The 12,542-nt window shown below is 32.6% G+C and overlaps 1 protein-coding gene across 2 annotated transcripts; it reads left to right on the top strand.

The window, feature by feature from the left end:
* The first annotated feature begins 4,643 nt into the window (after positions 1-4,643).
* Positions 4,644-12,370, top strand: LOC136979542 (patched domain-containing protein 3-like). 2 transcript variants are annotated; one of them, XM_067275547.1, is made up of 4 exons: positions 4,644-4,731; positions 5,403-5,912; positions 7,180-7,661; positions 10,742-12,370. In XM_067275547.1, the coding sequence occupies exons 2-4, from the start codon at positions 5,407-5,409 to the stop codon at positions 12,352-12,354; spliced, it is 2,601 nt and encodes an 866-aa protein (XP_067131648.1). In that variant the 5' UTR covers positions 4,644-4,731; positions 5,403-5,406; the 3' UTR covers positions 12,355-12,370. The 2 variants fall into 2 exon arrangements, with proteins under 2 accessions (XP_067131648.1, XP_067131649.1); XM_067275548.1 differs by lacking the exon at positions 4,644-4,731 and having other exon boundaries at positions 5,397-5,912.
* Positions 12,371-12,542: the final 172 nt, after the last annotated feature.

The following is a 12,542-nucleotide window of genomic DNA, read 5'->3' as shown; positions in this document are numbered from 1 at the left end:
CAAAACCATTTTACAGAATGTAAATCTTAAGTATATTAAAGTAACTTTTTTGTGAAGTAATCTTTAAAATTTTGTTTTTACTTTTATGCTGTTTATGTATGCAGTTTATAAATGTATTTCAGTACATCAATCACAGCAGTCGGTCTCTGTACATCTTTACAAATTCAGTCTGTACGAGAAAAAATATTTTAAACTTTATTTAATATTTAACTTTAAGAAGAAGTAACTTAATAATTTACAACAGATTCATTCAGTTTTTATGTATGCTGTATTTTAGCATTGTGTAAAGCTAATGTATGTAATGAACATACAGAAATTTTTACAAACAAAAGAAGTCCCATAACTAACTGCATAACTAAGACAAAACTACATATATTATTATTTATTGAAATTATAAAAAGACAAAGACTTACTTTTGAGGGTTGATATGCGTTTTTTAAAAATTGTCAATGCTAACATCAAATAAACTTTTTTATTTAGTGTGTCCACATTCGAGATATGACACATGCCATCATCTCTTCAACACCCTTGACCAGTACCAGCGCATCAATTCCCCTCATATTGCATTTCTTAATCTTCATCTTATCCTGAGATATTAATCAATATAGATGCCAACACACACACAAAGACACACACACATGTACAATACATACATATATACATATGGACGAAATTTTTAAAAAGTTTTTTAGATTCAGTGGATCTAAAAACGTAAATATTTGCTAAAAATTCGGAGCATCAAATCTGACACGATTCCAATACTCTTTTTTGTTATGCATACATAACAGCCGGAAAAGTAAAACATTAAAGATTTCAAATGTTAAATTATTACAATTTTAGATTGCCATGCTCAAGATCTATTCCTGACTATAGCAACTTAAAATTGTAGTGTATTATAAGAAAAACAGTATAAATATAGTATAAAGTAAACATTATACTGTATTTACACTCCAAGACAATTCCAGACACTATAAAACTGTCCATGGTTGCCCCGAAATAGTATCCGCGATTGCCCAAAATCTCGAAGTTTGATTATAATCAAGTTTGAAAAGAAATATTTACACCTATTGATACATAGTGAAATAGTGTGTTTTATGACTAACATAAAACACACTATTTCCCACATTGGTAGAGATATGTAAAAACTTAATAAGTTGCATAACACCATAACATAAATTAAAAACACAATTTTTAACATAACATTACGTAAATTAAATACATAAACAAATTTTACTAGTAAAATCACATAGAAAAAAATTATAGAATTATTTTATATTAAGCATATTTAAAACATTGCGTGATATATTGTTCAATATGCAAATAGTAATTCTGAATAAAATATGAAAATATGAATATGAATGCTGGTAGCCAGTAAATGATCTCTTCTATTAATGCGACAAAATGATGGCTCCTTCAACGAAATTATCCATGGAAACAATGGAAAGTGTTGTAAAAAGCTTTAAGAAAAGGAAATTCATCTAAAACTGTTGTTTGTTATTCACAATCGACAGCATCTAAAACCTGACACAAGTATAAACAAACTGAGGATATTAAAAAATGAAAATTACGAAAGATTTCATTGCGTCAGAATAAGAAACTTGATAACAGGAAATATACAGCAAAACAGATGAATATGAGGAGGTAAGAAGCAAGTGTTGTTATCTGTCATAAAACAGTCAGAAATAGTTTGAAAAAACAGATTTTCAGGCTTGCATAAGAGTGGAGTATTAAAGTATAAATTAAATTATTTTTGTTGATCGATTCCATAACCATTCCTCCAATCTTTCATGATTCCTAAATGCTTTTACATGTAAAATTTAAAAAACAATTGTGTGTTTAATTTATATATCATTATTTCGATTGCTGAAGTCATACTTAAATTAGTAAATAGATTTTACTATTATTAAACGTATTTCGTATTAATTGCTTGCGTTTATTTGCTACACGCTTAAAAACTCCAAAAACGATCTTCACGATAAATTAATTTTATAATGTTTGCAAGTGGTTGACACAAACAGCTGTTTTTTGCACGAATTTAATGGCAATTTTACATCTATAAATTTTTATATGACGAAATTTTGATTGTCCAGAATTTGATCGAATTTTGTTTATAGCTTACAATTCTGGCACAAAATATGTTGAGAATTGGGACGGTTTTATGGCCAATCAAGTGCTTTCCTCGAGAGATAGGAAACGTTTTCTAGGAGTATAAACTACACTCCTCTGATGTCATTTCCGGTTCATGTTTCTGCTGATCAATGTCATGTTCAAACGTTGCTGAAGTAATGGAAATGAGAGGGCTGGTGGTGATTCCAAATCCTTTCAGAAATGGCACTTTCGGTAAGTACTGAGATCGACTATTTGGCTGAAAGTGGTTAATTTAGGACGAAGATACATTTTGGGCCTAGGCCAGTTTCTGTTTAGCTTAAGTTGGATTTACATCTAGCTCAATTGCCAGATTAACCACCTAAGAGTTTTATCTGGAGTCTAATCAATTGTCTGGTTAAAAGAAAAATTTTTTTCGGTTTAATCTCCTCTACTTTTTATCACCTCCTAAAATAAATAATACAGCAGCTGCAAATGCTACTCTATATTTAGTACGTTTTTATTTTTATTATTAGTGATAGTGTAAGGTGTGAGATTTTATATTCAAATTTTAGTTTCGGTTATGGCATCTATGAGATTCTACAAACAGGAAATTTGTACAATACTCAGGTTTGGTTTATTACCATTTAGGATAATTTCAGATTAGATATTTACAAGTACAATTTACAATATTTTAAGCTACATAAATGGTATATTATTGCAACGTAGTTACGTACAAGTTCTCATAGTTACAATATTTTCACACATTCTTACACTATTTACTACAATTTTGCATGCAATCAGTCGGATTTGACAAATTTACTGAAAAAGTCATTTCAAGCAATGTAAAATAGTAAGAGGAATGACAAACAGACACAGAAACATTCATCACTCTGCTTTATTATATCCTATTAAAATAAATTGGAGGTGTTATAATAATGTAAGAAACTGGGGAGCAAAGGGGCACTTAGTCGGAAACCAGTTGGTAAAACCCGCTCACTTTGTCACTGGATGGCTATTTGATAAATTGTCGTCGGGATGCAAAATCGTTTCCGACGTCAGAATCTGACACCAGTTTGGATAGTTAAAAGGTCGCGTCGTAACTCGCGAATTGTAAACAAATGTTGTGTCAAGTGGGGATCGCAATGGGTAGGTCGATAGGGTGTCTGGTATTTCGAGAAAGACAGGTAGGAGGGTTAATGAATAACAAAAGTTTAATATATATATCCTAAGATTACAAAATAACTACGAAATACACCACTAAATACTAAGCGTAAGCCCGTCGCTTGCGAGGTTCCAGGGAAATCGTTCCTTATCTACGTTTAAGCAGAGAGAGTTTACAAGTATGCTGACAAAATACCAAATACCTCTGCAAGAGAAACGTTGTCTTTTATGGCTGGCGAGGCGTGGATGGCATGACCCAGGATATAGGCCATTTCCGCCTGGATAATGGCGAGGTTGGAGCCTTGGAATGAGTCCTCTCAGGAATTGTAGCGATAGGGGAGCCTTGGGTCGAGTCCGCCGGTGTCCGCTCTGCTATTCCTGTTCGAGCTTCTTTTATCCTCCTGAGGCATGTGTAAATGATCGGGTGATTGGCTGTTTGGAGACGAAGTTGTCATAGGTGAGCCATTGATGACTCTAAGATCTCATTTAAACGGAGCTGATAGTATAATATTTGGTTCGAGACTTGTTAGATTGATCCTGTTTACTCGTTCGAAGGTTTTCTCATCTTTTAACAATAGATTGTTATAATTTCTTAACAGTTGTTGATGAAAAGGGTGGCATTCAATCTGTTTTCTGTGCAATGTTTTCTTAACGATCGCGATGGAGAAATATGTTAAAAATTTGCTTAAATTTATCTTTGTATACTAGTACATTTATCAATTAACAGGACTTATTATACTGGAAAACTATGGATGCAGTCTTACAGATCAGAAATAATATTTTTTATTTAGTTCACCTTTTTATTTAGTACAGGTGAACTAAATAAAAAATAATATTTCTGATCTGTAAGACTAAATATCTGCATCCATAATTTTCCAGTATAATAAGTCCCGTTAATTGTTAAATGTACTAGTATACAAAGATAAATTTAAGCTATGATAAATGACACAAAGGCATAATAATGATATGTTAAAAATTTCCTTAAATTAGTGCAAAATCAGGTCCTTGATCTCACAATAATCATGAATAAATTCTTAGGAATTTTTGCAATAAAACCTCCAATAAAAACAGCAGTCTGTAGTGAATAAACTAAAACTTTCTCTTAAATATTTATCTAGACAACACGTTATCATCTTACACTTGAATAAATTGATTGGCATTACGTTTATTCTGATAAACACGTTTTATCAATTTTCATATATAAGAATTCCAAGTGAAATTAATGATATTGAATCACACTGTTACTTCGTTTTGCACACTAAATTATATTCTTCTATTAATTAATTTTAGGAGTTTAAAAGGCGTTCTTATAATATGTTTATTTGTAAACCACGCTGATGTTTATATGCTTTTATCTTAATATTTGTACTTTGTGCTTTTAAAGAGACTTTTTATCTCTTGATCCATTTTAGTTGTACTTACAGGCATCTTAAGGATACAACGCCAAATATTTTAACACAGACATATTCATTTCTTATATAGGTAAGTGAGTATACCTACACCGATTTTCTTCTATTTATTTTATTTTTTTATTCAGTTATGATTGAAGTTATTTTTAAAATATTAAATAGATTCCATAATTAATTAGGTTTCGCTTAAAATCAGAATTTTCGTTTTCAGATAAATTCTGTTTAAATTTTTTAAATATTCTATAGTAAAATTAGATGCCTTCCTTTCCTTGTTCTTTTGACTTTTTTAACTGTGATAAGCATGGACATTCAACTCAGTCACTGTATACATAGAGAGCAAATAAAAGCAAGTGAGATTTCAAAGTAAACAAATTGATGCTAATTAAATTAAGTACCAGATTTTAATTTAAAATAATTCAGAACATTAATTACTATCAGCATTACTTCAGGCACAAAAGGTAGATAAATTAATTCAGTAAATCCACATTTCGGAGTGTTGTTTAAGGCCACGAAGATCTCATGTTAAAGCCTCGTGGCTTATTAAATAATAATATTTTACTTTCGGAGACTTTGCTCTTTCTTGATAACGTAATAAATATCTTCTTTCTGATACACCAGTTGGCTTTTTTAATAAACATCCTACTTTTATTTAAACATCTCATGTCAGTGAAACACAAAGGCGAATATTATTTTAATATATTAAATTTGTTAAAGTGTTTACCACGAATTAATTTTTTTTTATAGAGAAATGAAGCATGATTTTTTAAGAAGAATCGTTTCTGTCGCCCTATCTCGCATTGGTTACAACGTAGGATGCTACCCTCAAATATACGTGGCAATTTTTCTCATATTTTCACTTGTGTTAGCAACAGGGATAATACATGTATCACCCACGAAGGACATAGACTATCTTTATGTACCTTTCGATGCAAGAGGCAAAGCAGATAGAGCAACTATCGAATCCATGTTTCCCACGAACACGTCACAATGCGATTACAGAAGAATATCCAGATTGGAAGGAACTATAGTTTTGATAACATCAAAAAATGAAACTTCTATATTAGAAGAATCAATAATTGAAGAAGTCATCAAACTGGACGAAATTATTCGAAATGTCAGTATTGTGTGGAATAACGCATTCGTTCGTTACGAAGATTTATGTTGTAAGTCAGATGAGAACACTTGCCACGAAAATTACGCTTTGTCTTTAAAAGGAAAGACAAATGACATCAAGAAAGGAATATACAGAATCAAGTAAGTTTTAGTCATTTAACTTTCCGTTAAAAACCAATGATAACTACATTGGTTTATTGTTATTAATTTATTGTTACATTGTTATAAATATGTATACTCAACTAACTCAAAGAAAGTTTTGTGAAATGGCAATGTAAAATTTCTTGATGATAGGAAAATTATAAATAACGAGTGTTTTTTAATTTATCCTCTCTGAACAGCGCTTCCGGGTCAGATGCTCTGACACCACTTGAATTTTTACACAGGATACACAGGAGAATTTTGCGCGCACGAGCGGTCGAGTATGGAGACTCAAAGTAATCCAACGGAGGAGGAAGTTGAAGGACAACGACCCGAAAGTCATTCATTCTGCTATCAACTTAATATTAACACAACGTTCATTTTAACATGTGATTATGTAGGCATACTATAAAAATGTGACAGAAAACTACATCTAGCATAGAACTATAGATATATATATATATACCACATATATGGTATAAGACTACATTGAACATAAGAAAATTTACAATTAAATAACGTGAGAAATAAACATTTTCGATTTAGTTCTTAAGGGCGTCGTGGTGTTACTTCGACAGTGTTTTTCCACTGTATTTCCCACAATATGCCCATAATCCTTACTCAAAAATTTTTTTGAAATATAAATTTATTTTTATTTTCCCTGTCTCTCTGTTTTTGTTTTTTTTAAAAAAAAGAAAAAAAGCCCAATATTTTCTTCTGCGCCCGGGACCTCAACCGACGTTAATCCACCTCTGCTATAAGTTTTATTCGTTTTTATCATTTGCTCAGGCTATCCAGTTACACTGTCAAATAAACAACAGGTTTAGCATGTATCGAAATTATTTGAATCACTGGGATATTTCAGTTAAAATAAGAAAATTAGATGCTACATTTTAAAAATTTTTTCTTCTAGTTTCAACTAGACCCACTAGTGGTCGAGTGTGCGTAAAACTGCTGAACATTGGTAATTGGATGTGAGTTTGCTCATAGCATACTGGCTGGCCATGAGCACGTGAAATCTTCCGGTTTCCCAATCCATTTTCTCATATAATGTCCTTCTGGAGGAACCCACCCTCGGCATGTTGGTCATGTGTTGAGTTGATATATGCCACCAAACCAAACCAAACCGAAACAAATTTCTAAAAACATCAAAGAAAATGTGGATTTTCAATTTTCAACGATATATGCTTATAAATTGAGTAGTCTATAATGGTTATGATTTACATTTATATTTATGTTCCTATAAACTTGTCATGTTTATTTTCAGATACCCAGTTGATAAAATTGAAGGAAAACTAATAATCTCCGGTTTTGAATTTGGAGGAGTCACAGTAGTTGAGGAAAATATTATTCGAGATTCCATGGCAATGAGATTGTATTATCCAATGGACCACGCCACAGAAGAGAAGAGAGAAATATCACTGAAATGGGAAGAAACACTTTTGGAAATATTGGCAAAAGTTAACATGAAACATATTGATATTTATAAATTCCTTACGCACTCGGCTAATGACGAAATTGACGGAATAGGCAAAAGTGTTTTGTTTCTTACAATTATTATTGCTCCAATTATGCTGACATTTTCGGCAATTTCTTCATTATCCACTGATGCTCTAAGTAGTAAGCCTTGGTTAGGAGTTGCTGGTTGTGCATCACCTTTCTTAGCAACTGTTGCAGCATTTGGATTGCTGATTTACTGCAAAGTAAATTACTTTGCATTAAACCTCATAATTATTTTTCTAATGCTAGGTAAGTCCTATTAAAATTTCACTTAGAAATAATAATGTATAATTTATGTTGGTTTTAAAATGCCGATAACAGTAGAATGCAATTAGTATTGAATTTAGATTTCTAATATTGCAAAGTTTGGCATATTGGTATCCGATGGCAAACTTTGAACGACTGCATGCGGATGAAAAGATATAGAGCAGAGTTATATAGTTCTAGAGAAATGCAACAGTTTCTATCGTATCTATAAGCGATAATCAATTCTACGAAACAAACAATAATATAACTATTAAAGTGTTAGAGCGTGTTAACATAATATTAAAAACTATAAATAAAGTAGAAAAGTAAAAAAAGTGAACTAGTTAAACTGAGAATAAATAGAGAAATCTGCAACTTGTTAGCAAACTTTATATATTAAGAATGAATTAAAATTATCAAACACCATTTGTCATATTTAATATAATCCTTGTTAAAATTTAAAGTCGCATAGAAGTAAACAATTACGAATGTTTTATTGAGCTGCATTACTAAAATAATTAAAATAGTTTACAAGTAATTTAATTTCTTTTGATTAAAGCATTGGCAACTAATTATAATGCATTTAATAAAAATTATTAGGTTGATAATTTTTTGTGCCATTTCACCAGAGGGAATTTTTTAAAAATAACATTTTGTACATTGAGCGGATGAGTAACCTGTAAATAAAAATCGACTCCGTCGTAAGACTGTTATTCCTTGAGGTGTATGAAGACGATAGTAAGACTCATTATAATATAGTCTTGTTTGTAAACTAATTAAAACTTATACAAATCTAATAATATAAAATGTATAGGGCCAATATATATACACACACATTCAATGTTTTTTAAATATAATTCGTTTCTAAACGGGTGTACAAAAGTAAAATTCTCATTTATTTTTATACGTCTACTGTAACATAAAGGACGTGTTTTTCAGGGAGATAAACATATGAATATTTTACAGTGGTGCATCGTATAACGTACGCCTCGACTAACGGACGCTGCGAACAACGGACTTTCTGTTTGGCCGTTACGTGACTCGAGCAACGGACTGGCTGCAAACAACGGACTTTTCGGCGTAATTGGTGACTGCTCCATGCTGCCTTCTTTAATAGCGGTCGCTCTGCGTCTCCGCTACTACGGGAGTGCGCTGCTGTTTGTAGGCATTTAGGAACGACGGTGAAAGAAAGAAAGATGACGGCGACCTCACTATCGATAGTATCGTGATGAAGGAATCTATAATTCTAAGCTATGAGCTTTAAAAGGCAAAAGAAGGGTCCCAATTGTAAAATTTAACCATAAAATGGATTATTTGTTGAAACAGCATTAAAAATAGCTTTGAAAAAAAAAATCGTAAAGGCACTTACATCAACGCGTGCACTAACTCGCGCTTTCACAATTTCTAAATTCTCATTCATAAAACCACATAACGGACCCGGAAACGAAACTAACTGAGCCATGGAGGACTCCATGTTGCTTTCCACCGTAAACTACTGCTACAAGCGGCTGTTTTTGCCGTTTGACGGAGTGCACTCCCACCGGAATTTAGGAACGCTTTCCAAGGAATTTTTAAACGGATGTCGCTCGCGCGGATTTACGCGGAGGAATAAAAGAACGCACCCCATTTTTATTATTTTATGATACAGTACGGTTATTTTATGCTGCGGAACGAATTAGATGTTTTAACATGTATTTCTATGGGAAAATGCGTTTCGTATAACGGACGTTTCACTTAACGGACGTGCACCTGGAACGAATTAAGTACGTTACATGAGGCATCACTGTATAGTGAAATATTTGTGATACATTTATAAATTTCATAAAACAATAATGATAATAATCGTATACTGTATGAGATTGTAATAACAGTATACATTTAAAATGAGTTTTAAATGTATACTGTAGAATAGGGGCACCATAAATGTCTTTATGGTGCCCTTATTCTACACATTGATAAGTTATAAATCAAAATATAGAAAGAATATGTTTTATAAATAATTTTGCTTTGTATTTTAGTTATGTAAACATAAGATGTTATATAAAACAAAATTTTAAAATTGTAAGATAGTGACTTCCTGCAGTCAATTCACCTCTTTTGGAGGATCGATTCGGATACATTTTTTTTTTTTTTTTTCTTTTGGTACATTCGATATTCCATAATTTTAATGACACGACAATTTTGAAATGTTATAAGTTTACATTTCGCAACACAATCATTTTCATTTATTGCGTGATGTATTTGTAACACTTTTTTTTAAAAAGTACAGTGATGCCTCATGTAACGTACTTAATCCGTTCCAGGTTCATTAATATTATCTTATTAATTGTTAAATCATCTAATTCGTTCCGCAGCATAAAATAACCGTACTGTATCATAAAATAATAAAAATGGGGTGCGTTCTTTTATTCCTCCGCGTAAATCCGCGCGAGCGACATCCGTTTAAAAATTCCTTGGAAAGCGTTCCTAAATTCCGGTGGGAGTGCACTCCGTCAAACGGCAAAAACAGCCGCTTGTAGCAGTAGTTTACGGTGGAAAGCAACATGGAGTCCTCCATGGCTCAGTTAGTTTCGTTTCCGGGTCCGTTATGTGGTTTTATGAATGAGAATTTAGAAATTGTGAAAGCGCGAGTTAGTGCACGCGTTGATGTAAGTGCCTTTACGATTTTTTTTTTCAAAGCTATTTTTAATGCTGTTTCAACAAATAATCCATTTTATGGTTAAATTTTACAATTGGGACCCTTCTTTTGCCTTTTAAAGCTCATAGCTTAGAATTATAGATTCCTTCATCACGATACTATCGATAGTGAGGTCGCCGTCATCTTTCTTTCTTTCACCGTCGTTCCTAAATGCCTACAAACAGCAGCGCACTCCCGTAGTAGCGGAGACGCAGAGCGACCGCTATTAAAGAAGGCAGCATGGAGCAGTCACCAATTATGCCAGAAAGTTTGTTGTTAGCAGCCAGTCCGTTGCTCGAGTCACGTAACGGCCAAACAGAAAGTCCGTTGTTCGCAGCGTCCGTTAGTCGAGGCGTACGTTATACGAGCACCACTGTATATCTATATGTATCACTATATATTTCAGGTATTGGAGTAGACGATTCCTTCATATTGGTAGCTGCGTGGAGACGAACTGACCTCAAGGCTTCTGTACCTGATAGAATGAAAGAAGCATACGCCGAAGCTGCGGTGTCCATCACCATTACTTCACTGACGAATCTTTTTGCTTTTTGTATGGGATTTGTGACACCGTACAAATGTATTCATATATTCAGCGCGTATTCTGCTCTAGCAATCGTGTTTGACTATGTGTATCAGTTATTATTTTTTGGAGGACTTATGGCTTTAGATGGATACAGAGAACAGCATAATCTGCACTCATTACTTTGTTGGCCAATAAAACAAAATTATCCAAAAATCGAAAACGGAATACATTTAAAATCAACAAAGAACAAAAGAGAAAATATATTAATGGCATTTTTTGGCAATGTTTTAGGTGGAATACTTGGAAAATCAATCATTAAAATAATTGTTGGTTTAGTTTTTATGGTTTATCTTCTAGGTGCAATATATTGTATGCAATTCATTCAAGAAGGAAACGACGTAATTGAATATTTTCCCTACATGTCTTATGCGTTTGACTACTTGAAGGTTGAATATAAATATTTCTCTAATTATAGTCATCAAGTGCAAATAGTCATTAACCAGAAATTAGACTATTCAAATGTCACTGTTCAAAATGAGATAGAAGATCTTCTGCAAAGTTTCGAATCTGCACCTTTCATGTCTGATTCGTTGACAACAGAAAGTTGGCTGAGAGGATTTCTGGCGTTTACTAAATCTCCATTTGCAAAGTTTTCTCTTTCTGGTTACAATCTGACTGACTCTGAAGACTTTTTGGGTGCATTTAAAAATGTTTTCTTAAAACTAAAAATAGCAAACAGATTTAAAAGCGATGTCCTCTTTAACGATGAAGCTGATACAATTACTGCTTCGAGATTTCTCATATCCAGTTACGATGACAAAACTGGAGACGAGAAAAAAACTTTCTTCCTGCACGTAAGAAAAATTGCCGATAACAGCAAATTTCCCGTGATTGCATACAATTTTAGATTTATGTATTATGAACTCTATAGTAATATTCTTTCAAACTGTGTAAAAGCTGTGTGTTCTGCAGCTGTGGTAGTGATTTCAGTTTTTCTCTTGTTTACTCCAAACGTATTGTTTCTTTTGTCTGTTGCCATCACTATTGTTTCTATTCAGGTCGGATTGATTGGATACATGTCCTACTGGTATGTGAATGTAAATACTGCCACATTAATAACTTTAGTGATGTGTACGGGATTTTGTGTAGATTATACAGTACATACGTCTTACGCGTTTATCAATTGCAAGAACAAAACACCGAACGAGAAAATCCGAAGTTGTTTATATGCTGCTGGATATCCTGTCTTACAGGGATGTGGGTCTACTGTTTTGGGTGTTTCGGTAGCGTATTTTGGACCATCCGAATCATTTGTGATTTTTTCTAAAATTATATCTTTAATGATAATTTTCGCTTCATTTCACAGTCTGATTTTACTGCCTGTGATTCTGAGCATTTTAGATAATGTTTCCTTTCCGTTTTTCAAAAAGAAAAGACGCGAATTGGAGTGCAATGATAATTATACACACGAACTTGATATTTTAAACTCGTAATACATAATTCAAGGACATGAAGATTTAGAAATTATTTGAAATTCACCGGATTGAGTCGATTTACATACTAGAAATCTGAAGGATATTAGTGTAATTTTCTGTCATGTTATTTTTCAAAGTCTCTTCGTAACACGTAATTTGTATAATATATTCGTGTAGTTCACGGAATTGTGTAGTTACATATTCTC

The sequence above is a fragment of the Centruroides vittatus genome, unplaced genomic scaffold, assembly GCF_030686945.1.
Source record: "Centruroides vittatus isolate TY-2023 unplaced genomic scaffold, ASM3068694v2 contig_628, whole genome shotgun sequence".
NCBI classification, from domain to species: domain Eukaryota; kingdom Metazoa; phylum Arthropoda; class Arachnida; order Scorpiones; family Buthidae; genus Centruroides; species Centruroides vittatus.
Note: the sequence above shows the minus strand (reverse complement) of the source record. Positions and strands in the feature narration are given on the sequence as shown.

Bases quoted from the DNA above. Each gene is read 5' to 3' on its own strand.
- LOC136979542 (XM_067275547.1), top strand. From the start codon at position 5,407: ATGAAGCATGATTTTTTAAGAAGAATCGTTTCTGTCGCCCTATCTCGC. The intron at 5,913-7,179 runs GTAAGTTTTAGT...GTTTATTTTCAG, and splicing joins AAAGGAATATACAGAATCAA to ATACCCAGTTGATAAAATTG. The intron at 7,662-10,741 runs GTAAGTCCTATT...TATATATTTCAG, and splicing joins AATTATTTTTCTAATGCTAG to GTATTGGAGTAGACGATTCC.